Here is a 22,471-nt window from a genome sequence, read left to right on the forward strand (position 1 = left end):
TTATTTATTTATTTATTTATTTATTTATTTATTTCTTAATGTTTTGAATTAAGTATTGGTTAAACGCTGCTTAGTTCCCTTATATAACTTGCATTTCAGTGCAATGTGGTAAATTAACTTCCATTTCCGTGTCGTGGTATTTTGATTCACCAGATAATCTTGCCGCTATAAATACCATGCAAGACAAATAGTGGACTAGACACAAGGCACAAGTTTATGAGAAAATTATTTTCATGGGGTAATCCAATTTTCTACACGCACCTGCAGTCAAACCTCAATTACAAACCTGGAGGGACCATAGTTTTGCCGCTTTGCAATAACAAGTTTTTGCATAACAAAACTATTATAAAAATTTCATTACAATTTTTATAATTCAAATAAAGTTAAAATGAATTTTTTTAATATTTAGTACATACATTAACACACCTTAAAAAAATGTGTGCATTTACTTATGTACGCAAATTAGAAGTTATACTTTCTTGAAGTATTTTTGTGCAAAAATTTTATACAAATAAATTAATAAAAGGACTGGAATAATTTTTTTTTATTCCTTGATTAAGTAAGATAACTTGAGAGAAATTTTAATTATTAGTGAAAATGAAAAAAAATGCTTAATGCTTATTCTAATTTATTTATTAGTAATGTAATATTTTGTAATGCAAATAAACTATACATACGGGAACATAACCTCACAATCACACTCGTGAAAACGGACAGGAGACTACTAGACCTGCCAGAGGCGGGGGCCGGCCGACGGCACTCACAGGCCTTGACGTAGCCGCCCTGCTCGGAGAAGTACGCGCCGGGCTCCACGCGGTCCGAGCACGGCACCACGCCGTGCGAGGAGGTGGGCTCGCCTATTGGCTCCCCGCCCAGCCTCACGTCCTTCATGCAGCCCTCGAACGTGCCGTTGATGCCCTGCGACAGTCAGACACACGGCTTCCAGCCGCAACCTGGGCGTTCCGTGTTGCTCCAGGGACCACTTCCCTGTTGATTAGCGATTATAGTGAATTATCTAATATTATTCTTGTCTGCTGTTGGTATTTACCGGCCATGTTTGCAGTCCAATAAAATTTTTGGTTAGAGACCATTTAATTGAAACATCTAAATGTTAAAAATACATTACTCAATACGTCTTTATGATTAACACATAAGTAGTTGCAAGCAGTGGCGTAGCCAGGATTTGTGTATGGGGGGTGTTAAGAAGCATCCCCCCCCCCCCCCCACCGTCCGTATTAAAGCGGGGGGTCCGGGGGTCCTCCCCCGGGAAAAATTTGGATTTTAAGGTGTAATATAGTGCTATTTTAGCAGTTTCCGGTACTTAAATTTAAATATTGTAATGGTAAAAATTTTATTAATTTTAATATTCAGTGATGAATAAGAAATTAATTAAAGATTTGGTGCAAAGGGGGGGGGGGGGGGGGGGGGAACCCCTAAAAAAAAAAACCCCCTGGCTACGCCCCTGGTTGCAAGAAAATTTGCTGACACAAGTTTCTCCAGCGCACTTGCCTACGAACCACAAGTGCAGGTAATGAAGACGGGGCCTCACCTTCATGTGGATCTTGGCCACGAGGCTGAGGTTGCCGCTGGGGGGCGCGCTGCCCAGGTAGAAGGGGCTGACCAGGTTCAGGGTCTTGGCCGGGGCCTTGGAGTCTCCCTTGGCCACGACCGCACCATCCAGGGACAGCGTGCCGTGCAGCTGCTGCCGTGCCAGCTCCACCGTGTGCCAGGCGCCGTCGTCGTAGCGGCCGGGGCTGGTCAGCAGCGCGGGGCCCGAGCCCAGGTTGTAGCCGTAGTGCACCTGCGGGCAGGCCACTCCGCTCTGACGGGGAGGTGTTTCATCCTTCATGTTCCGTCATAAGTACACGTGAATAAATCGACAAGGACCTAGTTCAGTTTTCTCTTTAACTCTGGCCTGGACCAAACAGATAGTTTAAATTTATTATATATAAAATAATTTTTAATTATATGAATGGTTAAATAAAAATACAAATTGTGTTTGCAAAAAAATTTTTAAAAATAAAAATTACAATCTAAAATATATTCTAATTTTTCGTTTGTCATTTTAGGTAACATCAAATTATTTAGATTTTCAATCAACTTATAATTAATTTAAAACTAAGTGTGACGCGAATATAAAATAGAGTAATAATTGCTATCTATTGCGCTTTATCATAGGATTAATAGTTAAGTAAATATGTAGCTTTAAAAATAGATTTAGATTGTTTACCTATTTTTAATTTTTTTTTCCAATGCTTACAGTCATTAAATTTAGCAATTTTTTGGCAGTTGGAAGTGCGTTTATTAATGCCAACTATAATGATTCCATCTTATTAATAAACTTGTAAATAAGTAATTTTTATTTATTTTAATGTGCAAAAAAAAACGTCAGATGAATGCAGAAATAACACAGCATCTGTATAAAAATAGCAATTCCATTAACTTTTAGTTAGTTGCATAGCGCACAACAGATAGCAACACTAGCCCCAGAGAGAGAGCTGTTAATTACATAGCACTCAATAGATGGCAGCACTTGATAAAAATGGAGCCACTAATTCAGCCATTTTTTCCCCTGTTCTACCAGGGAGTTATGAGCGAGTAAGAGGTGGCTGCTAGTTCCAATCGTGCTCAATAGATGGCAGCACTAGCCTGAAAGAGACAAAAGCTTCTGCCAGAGAGAGACAGAATTCAATGTCCGCCATTTTCGCCTCCTTCTACCAGGAAGTTATGACCAAGAAAGAGGTAGTTGTTAGTTGCATAGCGCTCAATAGATGGCAGTACTTGCTAAAAACCGAGCCACTAATTCAGCCATTTTTTCCCTGTTCTACCAGGGAGTTATGAGCAAGTAAGAGGTGGCTGTTAGTTCCAATAGTGCTCAATAGATGGCAGCACTTGCTAAAAACCGATCCACTAATTCAGCCATTTTTTCCCCTGTTCTACCAGGGAGTTATGAGCAAGTAAGAGGTGACTGTTAGTTCCAATAGTACTCAATAGATGGCAGCACTTGCTAAAAACCGAGCCACTAATTCAGCCATTTTTTCCCCTGTTCTACCAGGGAGTTATGAGCAAGTAAGAGGTGGCTGTTAGTTCCAATAGTGCTCAATAGATGGCAGCACTTGCTAAAAACCGATCCACTAATTCAGCCATTTTTGCCCCTGTTCTACCAGGGAGTTATGAGCAAGTAAGAGGTGGCTGTTAGTTCCAATATGCTCAACAGATGGCAGCACTTACTTGATAAGAACAGAGCCTTAAATTCAGCTATTTCATTCTCATTCTACCAGGGAGTCATAAGTTAAGAAGATGTTCTCCAATTAATCTGCTATTAAATAATGCCGAAAACATTTAGGGACGCCAACCAGTTATTTAAAACTTTAATCAAGGCAGTAACTTGCCTGAATTAGGTTCTTAGCCCTGCAGTCTTCCACTGTGTGTTTAAACATGGGCAGAACATGACTGCCGTGCCTCCTGGGTTTAACAACGAGGTCCTGGACGCTGCCACAAGGCAGAGACCCCTCTGACGTCTCGGGGAGTGAATCTCACATGCAGCCTGGATTCTTACCTGGGTGTCGTTAAGGTTCAGCTTCGACTATCACTGATGTCCGCATGCACGCAGCCAGACTCCACTGGCAGTCCTTGCTCCATGAGGGGGGGAGGAATAGAACCACTTTCACCACTGTTTTCAAATTTTTTATTTTTTTGGCAGGAATAACTATATTTTGGGCACACTCGCTGTGGTCAGGGTTGTAGCCGCGCTTGGCGGACCACCTGATTGGCCGCCGCTGACTACGTAGGAGCCCTGACTCGGCGGGCTACTGGGTCGGGAGGAGGAACATAGTTCAGGCTCCTGGAAATAATTATTGAATATCAATTTATTCATTTGATTACTACAAGTAATAGATTTTAATTTTCTGCGCAGAGAAAAAGGTTTTGTTCTTCATTCACTAGAAGAAAATTCAGCAGCAAAAATGAAATAAAATTGGTTTCCACACATTTTATTACAGCTTCATTTGTGTGTGTACAGCAGGAACTTTGTAAGTTAAATGTGTGGCATGAAAGAACTTTTACTTTATCTCGTTTCTTGTTCATTCAAATTTAATCATGGTACTATCAAGTGAGTGGGTTCAGTTCATACACCTTGTATCTTACAATTTTAATTCTTTTTACAGTTTTTAAATAATAGCACATACATCAAGCAACAACAGATAATAAAACTAAACACGCCCGCGACCATCCCAGCGTTGTCAGTGCGACTGAACACAGACGGAGCGGCACGGAAATAAACAAGCACTCGTGTACATCACCAACATGTTGCTAGATGCCAACATGCCAGGAGTCCGTGCTTAGCTTCAAGAATATGTATCTGGTAAGTATGCATACAGTGTTTCAACTGCGGTAGGACTCGTAGATTCTTAAAATGTCTGTCATAGTCCAAACTACAACGTGAAATTAATTTCTTTTCACTGTTGGGACACTGTTTGCTGCTCGAAACATTGTAGGCAATAATGTGACAAGCATTTCTCAACGGCAAACCATCTTCTTCTCATCAACACTGTTACCAACAAAGTATTTCTAAAAGGTTATCTTGCACTGCTGATGCAAGTTTGCAATGTTTTGAAAGAAGGGTCTCTGCTGATGTCTGCCAGGTCTTGCACGGATTGCAAACTGCACACGGCAACTTTGTGCCACAAACGTCCACAGTGCCGTGCGTACAGTTTCAAGTGTGGACAGCGAGCAAGCATTCTTGTCATACGGTCAGATATTTTCCGACCTGTGAACTGGATTGAAAATCTGCAACACTGAAATTATGCTGGCTCTATACTTTATTGGATGTGATTTTTCTATCATTATTTTGAATTTTTTTTCAGATTAAAATGAGCACGTGTAAAACATGTGTAACTGCTGGCTAACAATACATGACAATCATTTCAAGCACACATGGGAACACTGTACACATTAAATTAATTATCAACATAATATTGTACCATGTGCAGTAAAGTGATCAATATAAATACATTATATACTTAGTTGTACTATATTAGAGTTAATGATGTGCATAAATATGTATTTGTATAAGAAAATCCATGGATAAATAATTTTCAAAAAATAAACCTGATTTGCCAGTAATTTTATGTAATGATTTTTAACACTGCTACACTTTTTTTTTCTTCCCCAAAAAAATTTATTCTATTTTACCTATTTATAATGATGAAATTCTTTTTTTATTTACCACTTTTGGGTGGCCCTACCTGTTGACTATAATAAAGAATTATGTACTTAATGTTTAGCAAACAGTCAGTTCCATTTTTAAAGAACAAAATTTTTTGAAAAGGAAGCCAATCAACTCATGCAAAATGTGTATGAAGCAGCTGTTTATTTGATTCCTCGAGATACATCATTCACTTCTCCATAATTCTGCACTTGATCTATAACCATGTGAAGAAATTTCACAAAAACTTTTGTTTGAAAAGCCTTATGGAAACGCTGTTCCGACTGACATCAAAAGCAGGGTAAATATTATGGTTTTCTTTCTGAAGGTTGGGCTATGAGGCGGAGAACAGTTGAGCGGTTGCTACGCCATGCACGGCAACTGCGTGAAGGTCAGGCAGAAGCCCCGGTTGTCGTTGTCAGGAACTGTTCCCGTCGTCTCGTCTGCATTCGTCACCACCGTCAGGACAAACGGTTTTGAAAAAGCTGCAAAAAAAATATACATTCACACATATAATATATTTCCAGTATTTCAAAGGAAAACAAACATGCAATTCATGTGCATTAGTACACACACTCAAACATCATAATAACTTTTGTTGCCTACTAGACACTTCTGTAGCATTATAAAATTACTACGACATTATATTAAATTAAAAAAAAAAAGTTCTTAAGAATTAACTTTAGTGGTTCCCAGAGGAATGCAAAATTAAAATAATACTGTTAGTGCCAAAACATTAAAGGGTTGAGTTTCCAGACATTTTTCCTTTTCAAAAACACTTGTTTTGGATACATCATGTACACATACACATATCCATCACATACTCCGTCCGTGTACTAAAGAAGGAAGGAAGGAAGGAAGGAAAGAAATCAATTCTTAGTCAGTATTTCAATCAGTAGAATGGGAATAAAAAATATCACTTTTTCCGACCAAGTCTCAATATACATAAAATTTAGTTTCATAAAAACTGAGTCCACTTATTTTTTGTCTCTTTTTGCAGTATACCCATGATATACATGACGGAAATAAAAAAACACGACGATGTGCTAGATACATACACAATATATATATATATATCCATCCATATCTATAATGTATTACATAGTGGTGTACTGCAACAAGCAGCAAAAACTGAATCAAGTTGATTCAAATTTACCGAACAAAATTTTCGGTACTAAGGCTTGGTCAGAATAGTGACAATTTTGATCCCCACTGCTGGAGAAACTTTCTTGCGCATTTCTTCAAGGCGTACTGCCACCATTCAATAGGCAGAGAGTGCATCTCTAAGACAGTTCTTAAATTATGTGAATCAATGTAGGTAATGGAAAAAAAGGAACATTTTCTGGAAGAAAATGTGGTTCTATTTGTACAGGCATTCTATAACCTACATCTTTAAGACAGTTCTTAAATTAGTGATTCTATCTACCTATATAGTATATACAGGGAAAAAAGGAAAATTTTTTTGGATAAATATATGGTTAATTTTTCCAGTTTTACAACTCGAGTCTCCAAGACAGTTTATCAGCAAGGACAAGAGCCCAGGTAGTGCTGACCGCGGCAGGCTCTAGGGTGCTAGGACATTAGGACAATAGGGCGCTAGGGCTAGGACACTAGGGTGCTAGGACACTAGGGTGCTAGGACACTAGGATTAGGACACTAGAACACTAGGATAAGGACACTAGGATTAGTACACTAGGACTAGGACACTAGGACACTAGGGTGCTAGGACACCAGGGTGCTAGTACGCTAGGGTGCTAGGGTGCAAGGACACTATGGTGCTAGGACACTAGGACACTAGGGTGCTAGGACACTAGGGTGCTAGGACACTATGGTGCTAGGACACTAGGACACTAGGGTGCTAGGACACCAGGGCGCTAGGACACTAGGGTGCTAGGACACCAGGGCGCTAGGACACCAGGGCGCTAGGACACTAGGGTGCTAGGACACCAGGGCGCTAGGACACTAGGGTGCTAGGTTGCAAGGACACTAGGACACTAGGACACTAGGACACCAGGACACTCACTGATGGTGTCGGCCAGCCCGTTGCCACAGAAGCGGTCCGAGTCGACGGCCAGGCCCCCCTGGAAGGGGTTGGGGATCACGATGAAGTCGGTGGTGCAGTTCGACCCGGTCAGCTGAGCCGTCACCGTGCCTGCAGACAACACCACACGTTTACTATGGTTTTAATTTAATGTGGGCCATTTTCATTCTTAAAACAATATATCTTGGTTGTTGTTTAATTTAATTTGGGCCATTTTCGTTCTTAAAACAAGATATCTTGATTGTTGTTTTTATTATTTTTAAAACTTAGTTTATTCATAAAGATACCACCACTTTCAACAAATACAACAATCACTTGTCCAATGTTACTTACTTCACCAAAACAGTGCCTTTTTGACTGGTGCATGATGCACTTTTACAGCAGGGTACTAATATCCCGAAAAACACCATTAAGTTTTTTTTTAATGTCGCTAACTTAAGCCAACCAACCATTTACAACACTATACAGCATTTTAGATGTAGCTAACCTGATCATATCAGCCGTTCAAAACCGTGAACTACTGTCAAACTAATTGAAATACCACAACGCTGAGTAGCAGTCATCAGACAGAATGAGAGGAACCCAAAAATACAATTTTCAGGATTTTACAAGTATGTCTATACACATATTCACGTATACCCAATAAATAGAGACAGGAAAAATTCGCGAATTCATTTCGCGATAGGCTAAAATACAAATAGTTATACCTCAGTGCTGCCTCTGCTATTGGCTCACAACTCACCTGGATGACTCTGGGCCAATGAGAAACACTCGACCAAAGCTGTATTGAATCACAGGCTGCTACGTTGGGACGTCTCACAAGAGAGCAGCCAATGAGTGGGTGACATTTGACCGAGTGTACGTAGAACTATGGAGTTCATCCTACAGGTCATTGAACCGGCGAATTTTTCCGGTCCCTACCGATAAATCATTTCATACACATTTGTACAATTTATTTTCACTTTCAGTAAAAAAAATTAATGTTAATATGTACTGAAAAATTTAAACCTTTGTATTGCTTTGCCGAGTGTATCTCCACGACTGTGAACCAGTCAACTGCCAGCCGGCAGTGGAGACACACAATCACACCGACCCACTCAACGGAAGGGGAATGTCTGCAGTGAGGTGTATACATACTTGGAACTGTTCACAAAACTGAATTGAAACTAATAGTTTAGCTGCATGACGCCCAGCAACGCGGAGAAACGGTAAAAGACTGACGGAAACTATTTACAGATGGCACTGCTGAACACGACGTCCGCCACAGTGGCGCACTCCTGATCGATGGCGCCAAATATCAAATATCCAAAACCACCACACATTCTAGCACTATGCCCAAACAGAACTGCGAGTTTCAGACTGACGTCAAGTGAATCCGTGAAATCTGCGGGCCCGGGGCGAGCGCTCACCGAGAACTGTGGTGTCGAGTCCGGACGTGTCCCCGGTGACGGTGAAGGAGTAGGCGTCGCCCGTGTTCTGGCTCCACTGGATGGAGCAGTAGCCGTCCGCCATGCGCACGCACACCCCGTAGTTGGTGTTGGCGAGCTGGCGCGTGCCGAACGGAGCTGCGAGCGCCACACACGTCCCTCAGGCCACAGACTCGGCGCGGAACAGACTCGGCCGGACCCCGGCACGTCCGAGACCGCGGCCGAGCCAGCTCATCGACAGTCAGGGGCAGGCATTTTTCGCGAAAACATCTGCACGTCTACCAGACTGCAACAAGGCACACCCGACACCAGCGGTTCCCTTCCTCGCGATTGGCGGCCGTCTAGCGAGAGAAGTCGTCGCCTTGTCTGACCTGAGCCACTCGGGACGCGTTTGCTTCCGCACTGAGTTTACTGTGGTTGGTGTTGGTTACAATCGACATGTACCTGGGAGGAACTCACCCAATCACGAAACACAGGCGGTGCTGCAGATTTTTTAACTTTCATCTAGTCTCGAAATCTTTTTCGCGAAATCTGCCTGCCCCTATCGATAGTCAATGCAGTTTTAACTGGCATTCTGAAGACAAAAGAGCTGTTTTTTTTAAACGAGTCGTAACAGGTTTGCCACTTTTTTAAAATTCCCTCACATCACCCGGGTTTTCCCTGATGAGCTACAGATTTTCCCCTAACAATTTTTTTCATGTTGCACCATTACACAACATATCAGCTTCAAGTGTCTACTCACCCTTGTAAACGCCAGAGCTCCAGACGACACAAAGTGCCTTGTTCGACGGCCTGTGAAACGTAAACTAGAACTTCTAACAAGTAGTAGTTATGTGTGTATTAATGAGCATACCCAGTGATATAGGGAAAAAAATATATCAGCTTCAGGTCGACCGCGCTACTGTATGCAGGTCTGAGATCTGAGAAAAATGGTTGCGACACTCATCTTCAAAAATCCCTTACCCAAAATGAAATTCTCTGAAATTTCCAGGCAAGTGGCAACCCTGTGTAATAAGTGGATTGTCGTGTATCATTGCACAATTGTCGCACATTTCATGCTAAAATCAAGTTTAAAAAGTAGTGGTGTGATTTTTATGCAAGGAAAGCATTTTTGTTGAGGTAAATATATTCATAAGAACAAATCATATTACATGGAAAGTACGTTTGCTTACAAAAAAATATAAATAAAAAATGCCAAACAATTAAAATTAAATAATCATGCAAAAAAAACATATTTAGTTCAAATTTAAATAGAAAAACTAAAACCGTGACTCGAATTTGAGCAGGAACTGAATGAAAGCTTGCAAAAAATAACATACATCGTACTGAGAAAACGGCGGGACTGAAACATTTGACAATATTGGATGGGAAATCGTATTGTGCGAGTACATCTTAAATGAGTTTTACTGTAATTCTAATTACTATATTTTCCCATTACAACTACCAAACTGCCTGACAGCAACTTGAAAACAGATTGCTGTCGGGCGGTGCTTTATCCTGTCATGTTCACTGCCTGCACAAAGCGTTTGGAGTCTAACAGCGGGGCTAAAAACATCATGCGAAGTTTATGCGAGAATTTTTTCCCCTCCCAAATTTTGATGCCCTCAAACAATGGTGAGACAAATATGCAAGTGCTGCTCGTACTATTTGAAGCGTTTGGTGTTACCCTGGTTGCCCAGTTACCATGATCTTAAGCAGGGGGCATTGATAGGATTTTACTGTGGAGAGGAATATATATTCTGGTCATTGCCTGCTTTAAAACTTATAGAAGCACTTAATGGTTCTCAGGCTTTATATTTTCAATACTTGAGAGCTTCAAAAGCATCTATAATGGACTCTGCAAGGGGTATTGCGCTAACGCACTCCCCTCCCCCGGGGGCTGTGCCCACGAAACACTCACTCGTGGTGGGGGCCAGCGTGTTGTAGTTGAAGCTCTTCACGGTCCCAGATATGTCCTTGAAGTACATGAGGCAGCCAACCGGAGCTGTGCGACACACGATACACACACATCGCTCGCAGCCAACCAAGACACACTGCTGCCAAGAGCCTTAACCTCCTGATTCATTAACAGGGACCGTACTAAACAACACCGCAAAACATGTCAACACAACATATACCACCGAAATGCAAGTTAATACACCATTTAGCACCAAAATGTCACTAAAATCGATCAGCAGAGCCAAGATTTTATGGCGTTTTTAAAAAAAAAAGTTAATTTTGTCATTAAAAATACTGTATTTCATCTTTATCGTCATTAAAAATTAAAACACACGTAGGTAAAATTAGTGCAGGTAAAATTTCAGTTAATTTGCTCGCAGTAAAAAAAAAAAAATTGTACGCTTATTGACGTTCTAATTCGTTACCGATCACGTTATATTTAACGGACGTTGACAAAGACGAATACCCTAAATATAAACTACATAACATGGTACGTATAAGTTACTGATGGACAGTCTGAATTTCTGTAGACTTCAGTGCTAGCATCAAGTGCTAAAACTTTCTTTAAGTCTGCCATTATTAGGCCAGTGCTTGTCAGCCTGTAAATACAGGATTTAATGGAAGAGCACATGGAAAATTGCAGGCGCTACAGCGCTAGTGTTCCCAACAGCATTTTAGATTTGGTATTTCACACGAAAGTGTTATCATCATATGTATGATGTACGTAACAAACACGGGAATAAAAGACTTTATGTAGGCATAGCGTAAACAAACAGCGTCAACTGCGGGAAGCGGATTGTAATCACATTGTTTCTAATCAAAGGGAATTTATTGCATTGCATTGAATGAGGTTAAAATGGGACCGAAATAAAATGGTGAAAAAATAATGGTAAAACATAAAAAGAGGTAGGCCTACTGTAAAATCGGGGTTCTACTGTCTGATTAAGGGCGTGCCTCCCATTTCAGGTTCAGAATTTATATTTACAGTAATTACAGACAAACGTGTAGACTTTTTCAATTGTTTAACTTTCACGAAATGAAAAATATATACAGCGCTTACTTTTTGCATAATTAGCTGCCAAAGTTACATTTTTAACATTTTTGGGTTGTACAAATAAGGATAATTTAATTTAATGAAAAAATTAAACTTTTTAGGTTTAACTGCAATGCCACTGGCTACTTCAAGAAATGGTTTGAATTTCTTTCAGAAAATATTAATTAATCTTACCTGGCATTTCAAAATTCCCAAATTTGTTACTCTGTTGACAGCCAAGAAACATGAATTGAGTTTTTGTGGTAGAAATGCAAATCATATCCACAGGGGCATAGCCAGGGGGGGGTTTTAGGGGTTCAAACCCCCCCCTTAGCAGCAAATATTTAATTAATTTCTTATTCATCACTCAAGCAAATTTCATATTAAAATTAATAAAATTTTTACCATTACAATATTTAAATTTAAGAACCTAAAACTGCTAAAATAGCACTATTTTACACCTTAAAATCCAAATTTTCCCGGGGGAGGACCCCCGGACCCCCCGCTTTAATAAGGGGGGGGGGCATGCTTCTTAACACCCCCCATACACAAATCCTGGCTACGCCACTGCATATCCATGAAGTAGCCAGTGGCATTGCAGTCAAACCTAAAAAGTTTCAGTGCTGCAATAAATTAAATTCTCCTTATTTGTACAACCCAAAAACGTTAAAAATGTAACTTTGGCAGCTAATTATGCAAAAAGTATGCATGCGTTGTATAAATGTTTCATTTCGTGAAAGTTGAAAATTGAAAAAGTCTAAAAGTTGATCAGTGATTAATATGAATATAAAATCATGACCTGAAATGGGAAGCACGCCCTTAACATAATAATTTTGTATTTCTTTGCGACATTTATTGATTGCTCTACAGAATGATCAGACATTAAAGAAACTTGTTACGAATGCAACATCAGGTCGGCAGCACGGAAGGGACCAGCATCGCCTCACCTCTCCAGGGGTCCGTGCACTCGATCTGCGTGACCTTGAGCAGCCAGCGGCGCGCCACGGTGGAGGTGGAGCTGGTGGAGATGGTGATCTCTATGGGCGTGCTGCCCGTTGGGAAGTTCACGTAGACTGCCGACACGACACCACACGACAACCCCCCGTCAAACACCGATCACCATCGGCTAACAACCGCTGGAACTTTTCCAGGACCTCGGAACAAATGTTCCTAACAGAGTATTTTTTTTTTTTTCATACGAGAATCATAAGTAAACAAAACATATGCGTACCCAGGAATTTTTTTTCTCCATAAACACCAAAAAATAATTGTTTATAATAAACGTTTTTAAGCTTACAAACTTTTTACAGAAGTGTTTTTTTTTTTTTTTTTTTAAATTCAGTTCAGTCTGTTTTCAGATATGGTGTTCCGCAGATAGGATTTTATTCTTCTTAAGCAAGAAAATGTCCTCTCCGGAGTTGCCCTTGAGACGGGAATGGTCGCCAAGACTTTTCGGGGAGAGGGGGGGGGGGGGTTTGAACCCCCAAAACAACCCCCACCCTGGGTACGCCTATGAAACATAATACGAAATACTTCTACTATACACAGGAAGTTCCAATGTACATGTTAGAAAGTTAAAAACATTTAAAATATTACGCTCCACATGATTTAAGTGCATATGAAATTTAAACGTAATTTTTTTTCCCCCTTGATCTAAGGACTACAAGAGGAGAGCGTCTCAGAATCAATAGCATCTTAGATCTTAGTAAATACAATATTCCGCAAGAACTTTTATTTTTCTAATTTTTTTTTTTCGTGCATCTCTCTAAATTGGCCTGGGTATCGGAAGACGAGATTGACGAGAGCCAACTCTACAGGTTCGCAGCTGACGGCCGTGCCACTCACTGTGCTCGCCCGTGTTGTCGCCGCAGATGACGGGGACCGTCGACGTGCTGCCCGTCACGACCATGAAGTCCGTGACGCACACGCCATCCGAGTTGGGCTGCGCGATCGTGAAGTCGATGAAGTCGATACGGAGCTGCGGCACACGAGACACTCCAACAGTTCGTCTAGTGGCGCGTTGAAGTCGTTTACTGTGTGTGTCTGTTTTCACAAGGTCTTTTGCCATTTAGATTAGCTAATTATCTGAACATTGGCTAACCAATACCATCTAAAACAAAAAATTCTGTGTGTACAGTGAAACATATGTAATAAATTCCCTTCAAATATGTAGTTTCTAGTAAATTTAAATAATTTTGCTGAAGACCTACATACTCTTTTAAAATTTTAATTTTTTTTTTTTTTGTGTTTAATGAGACTGCAAGATAAAAACCTTTTGTTTCTACTGTAAATCAAATGAAGAAATAAATGAATTATGTGAAATAGTTAGGCCTTCGCAAACATCAGTGCGAATTAGGACTGTGTAAATATATTTTTTTTTAAGTTCGAATTGAATACGAATATCAAATTAAAAACGAATATTCGTTAATTCCAAGTGTTAGAATCTGATGTCGAAACGACTGTGAATAGTTTATTATTGGTATTCGCGTTCCAAACTGGGAATATTTGCACAGGCCTAACAGCGGCCGGTCGGAACTCCACGCCACCTGACACACGTTGGTGTTGCACTTGTAGATGCCGATGGTGCACCTGCCGCTGTCCGTGTACGCCGTCGGGTAGCTGGGGCTCGAGAAGTACGTGCAGTTGATCCGGGACGTCGTGCCGCACTCCTTCAGGACTGCAACACAGGGCGACCACATTCCAACACGAGCAATCTTATACTGGAGTCCACATTTCAAACTGAATAACCTTTTTTTAAATGCCATGTTTACTCGAAAATAACGCGAACCCAAATTTTATTGCCGTCCGCTGCTACAGGTCCGCGACCATTCCAACAATATTCCACACTCACGAGCAATCCCATACTGGATTCCACATTTAGCGTGTTGGGCCCATAACCCAGAGGTCCGTGGATCGAAACCACGCTCTGCTACCACTAGATCCCTACATATCCAGTGAGTGATAAGCTACCTAAAAACTGGCATAATGAAGGCCGAGACACTGATCCCTCGGGCTTAAATACTACGCGCGGGAGCGCGACGCGCATGCGCCGTAGCGCAGGAGAGGACCCTAGGGCAAGCGAGGGGAAGGGATTGATGCACTGCGTGGGAAGGAGGGGAAACGGAACGTCGAGGAGGTGGGAGTGGACAGCCACGCCGCGCCGACTCACGCCGATGACGATGAAATTCATTTCAATTTTCAAACCGAACAACCTTTTTTTTTCAAATGCCACGTTTACTCGAAAATAATGCGAACCCAAATTTTTTTTTTGATTGTGAGTTCACGAAAAATAATTTATGGATTGTAAATAGCAATCATTGAAGATTATCTAAACTATCATATCTATTCTATATTTACTAGACTTTTTCTGCCGTCACTTTAGTCAGTAGAGTGATCTACACGGTCTCTTTTGGAACACCAAAGCCACAGTTGGAAAATAGATTCCTGGCTATAGTTGATAGAACACAGGATCTGGTGGTGCACGGTGGATGTCAGGGAGGGTGGAAACTACCCCAGCAGCCACGGGGAGGAGATGCAGACAGAACCCAGCGACTATCGCTGCACTGCTCTCAGAGCCATTAAGTAAAGAATGAACACGTGTTCAGAAAGGAATCTTCTGAAGTTTTGTTTAACAATTAAGTTTTAAAAAACTCATCCAACTGATTACGTAAAAAAAAATCTGTTTTTAACATCTGTACTGAACTACACCCCATATTATGATTTTGCAGGACACTGCTACCTACTTTCCAATTGACTATAAAAACACAACCGCCATTACTTTAACGGTAAGAAACATCAGTTGTATAGTATTTTCAAGAAAATTAATTTTAAAAAAAAATGGATAAGTGATGGGTCAAAAACCCAATTTTCTCGAAGAATATACCCCTCGAATTGAAATCTAGATCTCAAGGTTCAAAAAACAAAACAAAAAAAAATGTACAAGAAATGAAAAATATTAACCCATTTGCATCTACAAGCGTACTAGTACGCAGCTGTTTTTCTGGCCGATAACACCATAGGCGTACTGGTACGCAAAATGGCTAATCTGCCCGAAAAACTTGAAAAAATCCCTTTAGAATGAAAATAAACCCTCAGAGTAGCTAGTATTGTTATAACAAAAGTATATTATCGTGAAACTTAAACTATTTTTAAAATTTTATTTAAAGAATAAAAATATAATGAAAATAGAAAATAACTTTAATAATAGTAATATATAAAAAAAGTTTATGGATTCCATGGTATGTCTAACATTAAAGTGAGTGGATGCAAATGGGTTAACTGTGGCCTAGAAACATTCAAATAGACCCGGCACACTCCAGACTCGAGACTAGAGACTTGGGCCGTGCCGTGCCGTGCCGTGCGCAGATCTCGAGACTTGGGCCGTGCCGTGCGCAGATCTACCGATACTCACTGACGCAGCAGACGCCCAGGCCGCTGGCGCACGTGCCAGACGCCGTGCCTCCGTAGCCGGAGCACTCGGAGCGCGTGAAGCACGTGCCGTTCAGGTTGTTGGTGGCCGTGCACTGCGTGTTGGCGAACCTGGCCACCCGGAACAGCGGGAAGAAGACTGCAACGACACACGGTCGCCGCGGTCATCGCAAGGCTAGCCGACTCCCATTGCACACTACCCCTCCCGGACATAAAAATACAGTCGGGATAGCTAAAGGTAATCTACTCTGGTCCTCCCCTGACCTCTGATGTTGGTTTAATTATTTGTTTTGATTTCTAAAAATTGCACTTTTATGAGACTGAACAGATTTTTTTTTAATATACATGGGGGACAAAATCATACAATTTAAAGCCCAAGGATATTGGCAACACTAAACCTGTTTCACCTGTTTTTTTTTATTCCTGAATCATCTGTGTTTTTTATATAAAAAAACTTAGTTCTCTTAAAAATAGTATTTAAAAAAGACATAGTTTTGATGAGGGCTTTTAAAGACGTCATAAATTCATTAAAAAGGGGGTTCCCCCGCTTAATTGGGAGACATTCAAAACCACACGAAAGCTTTCTTTGGTCGTTCGCCCTCTCCAAACTCCGAGGCTGGATCCACACTATTTTCAAACGACAATTTTGATTCTGGTAACATAAGATACATGCAAAACATATACAAACACATATTCTAAAATCTAACGGCATTCGAAGCAGGCGAAAATTAAATTTAAAAATTCACACTTTTCAGAACAATGTTTCACGGAAAATGTTGCGTTAAAATTCCGCCTTGAAGTTTTACATCTCATCCGCGCCCAAAGAAGTTTCACTTCAAAGAGAGAGCTTCGGTCTGACTGGCCCACAAGGCCCGGCCACTCACATATCCTGCCGTCCCTCTCGGCGACGGAGCTGGTGAGGTTGCCGGGGGCGACCGGGGTGGTGGGGCCTGCCGCCGGGGTCAGCCAGCCAGCCGGGGCCGTGTCCTGGGCGGCAGCCGCGCCGGCCAGGAGGCAGCACGCCAGCAGCACACGCCCGCGCGTCATGGCAGTCTGGCGCTGCATTGCGTTATCGTGAACACACTGCATTTACCCATGCATCAAACAAAAGAAAATACAAAAATAAACAATTGTTAGAGACCGGAAAAAAACCGCGGATTCATTTCACGACAGCCTGAAATTCATGCAGTTACACCTCAGTGCTGCCTCTGCTATTGGCTCGCAACTCACCCGGATGACTCCGATCCCGGTGAGAAACACTCGACCGAAGCTGTGTCGGAATCACGGGCCGCTACTACATTGGGACACCTTCACAAGACAGCAGCCGATGAGAGGGTGACGTTTGACCGAGTGTACGTAGAACTATAAAGTTCATGTTATCTTTAAAAGATTTGTGCAATGGGAGCGCATGACTTGATGTAAGTTTTTGGACATACGCCATTGCTAAGAACTTTTTCTGTTGAAGAAAAACTAATAAATAAAATAAATAAAGATGTAGCCCTTTCTCTGATAAATACCCTCATTTTCCAGCCCCTTCTCAGTCGCACCTGTGTTTCCGTACCATGTGCGTCTCTGCCTGAGGACGGGAGCAGATAGCAGTTCCCGAAACGTCGCTTGTTTCTGTTTTGGTAAAACATTTGTATTTTTTTTGTCTTTTCGTTTTGTCGTGTTTTTGTCTCGTTTCAACTGTTGTGCTGAATTATTTTGGTTTCATTATTTTTGTGTTGTCATCATTTGTGTGTTTTTTTGTTCACTTAGTACTTTTTTCTTTGTTTTTTCTGTTTTTTGACCATATTTCCGTTTCGGAATATTTTGTGGTGTTTATATTCTTGTTGACAACAGCAATTGTTTGCTTAATTTTGTGTTTTTTTTGTCTTTCTTGTGTATTTTTATTTATTTTATTTATTAGTTTTTCTTCAACAGAAAAAGTTCTTAGCAATGGCGTATGTCCAAAAACTTACATCAAGTTATAAAGTTCATCCTAGAGGTCATTGAACCCGCAAATTTTTCCGGTCCCTAACGATTGTGTATGAAATGTTTCTTGCTGTTAGAAACGACACTTAAGGGGTTAAATTTTCAATTATAATTTCATATTAAATTTTAAAAATCAATGTGTTTAAACACATTTAAATCATTTTACAGATAAATTTAGTTAAAAAAAAATCTTAAAAATATTTGAATAATAATAATACAATTACCAATGCACCAGTTTAACCATGCATAAAAAACAAAATTCTGACATATATTTCAATAATGTAGTCCCCACAATGCGAAAATATTTACTACCGAAAAATCCTGAGGCAGCCGTCATATCACATGCACTGACGTCAACGTCCCGTACGCCCTTCCGACATCACTGCGTCGGCCGTGCCGCCACAAGACCAGGTGTCGACACTCCAGTTACAAGCTTCTAAACACTTCCGACAGGTGTGCGAATGTGAATTGCACTTTCCCCGTAGAGATGGATGCCATGCCGGAGGTCGTCTTACGTGAAAGTACGTACGTCACTGTTGCACGGAGACCGCACACCTTTATGGTACTTATGCTGCTGATGCCCAGAGGATTGATGAAGCTATTTTCACAGAGAATTTTCTAGCTTGAGCCTGTTTGTTACGAGTGTGCGTGTAGCCTGAATACTAATGTAGCTAGTCTATAAAATTTTCCTGATTTTACACGAATAAAGTAAAAATCCCCCTGACTATTTTTTTCCTGTAATTTACTTATTTTTCAATTTTCTGAGATGAAAATGCAGGCTCCACCATTACCATAGCTGACCTGGAATTATTTTTAAAAAATTAAAAATTCAAACAGAACCTTTTATAGCCTGTATGACAGTGCAATGAAAAAAAAAAAAATATTTCTAAAAAAATTAATTTACAGTCAGGGTGATAGCAGATTGGAGCATTAAATATTCCCCTCAAATTACTGTTACTACAGGGAAATTTACATGACTTTTCAGGATTTCACGTAGATTCCCTGAACAACCCCCCAACTTTCCTGATTTTTTCCTGACTTTCCAGAATGTGGACTCCAAAAAAAAAAAATGGTAATATGGCAGATAGTCAATTTGAATTACACTCAAAAAAACTAAAAGTCATAACACACAATCACAAACAGGTACACATGATATACCATCAAAAATGAAAGTTTATTTTATTCAAACAAATAAGCGCCAAATAGTCACATAACGGTTCCCAAAAATTTAACAGCCTGATAAACTACACTAACAAGTATTTCTGGAAAAGTAACAAGACGAAAGGCAGAGAAATAAAAAATAAAATAATTTACATTTGACATTATATTGAGCTGAACCAACGCATAAACCAAATAAAAAATTTATATATATAATTTATGTATATATATAATTTGTTATTATAAGTTTTTAAATTTTTTTTGCATTTATTAAAATTTATAAAGGTAACATTATAAGCAGGAAATGCACTATTCATGAAACATTATATGCAGGAAATAAATACTTTGTCCTTGTGGGGGAAAATAATGTTGGGGACTTCAAAAATATGAAGTTATAAGCAGGAAAACATTATACATAGCAGGGTTGTACTGTAATCTGTAAAAGATTCGGAAGGAGGGAGATTAAAATTTTTTTTCCCCAAAACCTTGTCAGACTTTAGGTAGTTCCCCACTGCTTAAAAACAAGTCACTACTCTTTGCAGATTCTCGAGATATTGGTAATGGTCTGCCCTGGCATGCAATCATTTATGACGATACTCTTTATTACGTTAAAAAATTGAAATTGTGGGTGTATATAAATGAACAATGCTATAAAAATTGCTGAATCATAAAAAATATGAAACGTTGAATGGAACAGCTGATCAATACAGGGCAGTGAGTAAGGACACTTCTCGACGGGGAGATTCACGTACCTGGGGCTCGGACGTCCGTCCCACGTGACGCAGCGTTCCTGCGGAGACGATGGACACCTGCTACTGCCTGGGTCGACAGCCGCACGCTTCCTAACGACGACCGCAAACACCCGGCTCGTTACGGGTCCCGGCGAGCCGTGTTACAGTTACCGGAGCAGCGGCCGAGGGCAGAATTGGTTCCGCAAACAAGAGAGCGGACGCCCCGTTAGACCACTTTGTGGATCCGGGCCGAGGGACAAACTCAAACACACACACACACACAATCCACCAATGCAAACAGCGAGTAGCTCATGTTGGTTCTCAAAACTTTTTGGAATAATCTCTTCCTGCTGTGAACTCACATTACTTATCTTGAACTTGGATGGAAACTTTTCTCAACCTGCCGCCATGTTTTTTTTTTTGTATTCACATTGCAATAAAACCGAAATAACACAGCAAAGTATGTTAATATAACATTTAACACTGAAATGCAAGTTAACACACCACTTAGCACTGAAATGTAACTAAAAACATAGAACCAATCAAATTGACAAAACTTTTAACTTGAATATAAAAAAAAACTGTATGTATTATTACGGTAAATTCATTTAGCATGAATTTTGTACCAAACTGTATTCACTAAATGGAGTGGAAAAAAATTATAGTTTGATCTTCCCTTTCTTCTCTAGTATGCTAACACATAATTATATTAATGACGTTTGCACGTTTTTCAAACAAACAAAAATTTGCCCATTTATTTTTATCTTCTGAGTAGTTCTTTTCTAGTCATGCTTATTAGATGATTTTACAGTATAAGTGCATTGTGTGTCACTCAAAATGAAATTTTTTTGGTGAAGTAAGTACTCAGAAATATTTTAGTTTCATATTTGTTGAATTATACAATTTTTTTTATGATTAAAGACAATGCACGAAAAAAAAACACTACCACCTCCTCTTTAAAAAAACAAAATTGACCTAAAAATAAAAAATTAAATAAATAAAAAATCTCGTCCCTAGTAATTACAAATTAAGTGTCAGTAAGACCCTGCAACCTGATTTTATATTTTAAAAAACTCACGAGGAAGATTTTGGTTTCAGCAAGTTTTAGCATTTTCATTTTCTATTGAAAATATGTATTTATTGAGCCAATTAGTGCACATAAGGTATCTTGAGTCTAAAAATTATAGTAGATTTATATTATTTGTAATATTTTTTCAGCTGCTGTTGTTTTCAAAAAAATTATTTCAATAGGAATTGGGGGATCATCAACTTATCAGGAGAAATTGTTTTCTGTGCCAATCACTTTCACCATACGGCATTTCATTAAACTAGAAACTACACTTCAACAGAACATAATCAATATTGAAATGTCAAAAAAAAATTATGATGGACTAAAAAACTGTCTAATTAAAGATTGCGCCTTTAGTTATTATGTTCCTCACAAGCAAAACATACTGTATACAAGACCATTTTTAAATGCAGTGTGTACTGCGAATTGCACCTTTTATTGTATTAAACACCAGATAAATATTAAAAACCATACAACATCTTTTACCACACTCCACTCAACATAATTAAGCTTTATGAATTTTTTTTAAACGTGTTGCATGATATAACAATGCATTTGGTACTGCTCTAGAGACCACATTAAAATTTTGAGGGGGCAATATTTTTAAAAGTACAGGGGGTATAAAGACAAAAAAAAACATTATAAGCAGGAAATATCAATTTAGAACTAGTCAATGACTCATCAAGCTATATAAACAAGTTAAAATTTAAAACCACTGATGGATACATTTGATGCTCAAATTAGCTTAACCAAGCTAACAAATTTTCAACATCATCAGCTTCTATTTTATGTGTCTTTAAAGACAACATTTCTGTGAAGCGATTCACGATTCATGACGAAGACGACGATATAAATTAAACTCTTCATCAGCAACATCTTGTCATGGTGGAGTACAGTATCTGGCAAACTAGAACATCGCAGGACTGCCTACGTAACGTACGTACATCTGAAAACACACTGGAACGGCAGGGAATGGAAGGATGTGTAATTATTTTTTCTCTTCCCAAGACAAAAGTGCCAACAGAAATGTAAATGTGAATGTTATGTATCTTCGATATATTGAATACTCAGTGTTACCCAGCACTAACATGTAGCGTTAGTGTTCTGGCAAACTTACGTGGAATAGCAGTGATTATGAAAAAAAGCAAGGTATAAAGTAAAACTTTTAAACATGTTAAATTTTACAGATGGAATAAGTGTTGTAATAGTTAGGTTTTTAAAACTTTTTTTTTTTGCATTTATTGAAATTTATAAAGCTAACATTATAAGCAGGAAATGCACTGTTCATGAAACATTATATGCAGGAAATAAATACATTGTCCTTATGGGGGAAAATAATGTCGGGGACTTCAAAAATATGAAGTTATAGGCCGGAAAACATAAATGCAGGGTTGTACTATAATTTGTAAAAGATTCAGAAGGAGGGAGATTAAAATTTTTTTTTCCAAAACCTTGTTAGACTTTAG

General features: G+C 39.6%; 1 protein-coding gene across 3 annotated transcripts; it reads right to left on the bottom strand.

Moving 5' to 3' along the window:
* Positions 1 to 5,201: 5,201 nt before the first annotated feature.
* Positions 5,202 to 20,451, bottom strand: LOC134540601 (uncharacterized). Of its 3 annotated transcripts, XM_063383432.1 has the most exons (10): positions 19,958 to 20,451; positions 16,958 to 17,132; positions 16,057 to 16,212; positions 14,192 to 14,322; positions 13,491 to 13,623; positions 12,593 to 12,718; positions 10,575 to 10,658; positions 8,657 to 8,812; positions 7,230 to 7,358; positions 5,202 to 5,691 (listed from the first exon to the last, which is right to left on the bottom strand). In XM_063383432.1, the coding sequence occupies exons 2-10, from the start codon at positions 17,118 to 17,120 to the stop codon at positions 5,570 to 5,572; spliced, it is 1,200 nt and encodes a 399-aa protein (XP_063239502.1). In that variant the 5' UTR covers positions 17,121 to 17,132; positions 19,958 to 20,451; the 3' UTR covers positions 5,202 to 5,569. The 3 variants fall into 3 exon arrangements, with proteins under 3 accessions (XP_063239502.1, XP_063239501.1, XP_063239503.1); XM_063383431.1 differs by lacking the exon at positions 19,958 to 20,451 and having other exon boundaries at positions 16,958 to 17,972; XM_063383433.1 differs by lacking the exons at positions 10,575 to 10,658; positions 19,958 to 20,451 and having other exon boundaries at positions 16,958 to 17,973.
* Positions 20,452 to 22,471: the final 2,020 nt, after the last annotated feature.

This window comes from Bacillus rossius, chromosome 17 (assembly GCF_032445375.1).
Source record: "Bacillus rossius redtenbacheri isolate Brsri chromosome 17, Brsri_v3, whole genome shotgun sequence".
Taxonomy (NCBI): domain Eukaryota; kingdom Metazoa; phylum Arthropoda; class Insecta; order Phasmatodea; family Bacillidae; genus Bacillus; species Bacillus rossius.

Excerpts from the sequence above, each read along its gene's own strand:
- LOC134540601 (XM_063383431.1), bottom strand. The coding sequence starts at position 17,162 with ATGCAGTGTGTTCACGATAACGCAATGCAGCGCCAGACTGCCATGACG. Across the intron at positions 14,323-16,056 it reads CCTGGGCGTCTGCTGCGTCA|TCCTGAAGGAGTGCGGCACG; the intron begins GTGAGTATCGGT and ends CCTGTGTTGCAG. Across the intron at positions 12,719-13,490 it reads CGACAACACGGGCGAGCACA|TCTACGTGAACTTCCCAACG; the intron begins GTGAGTGGCACG and ends TCGTGTCGGCAG.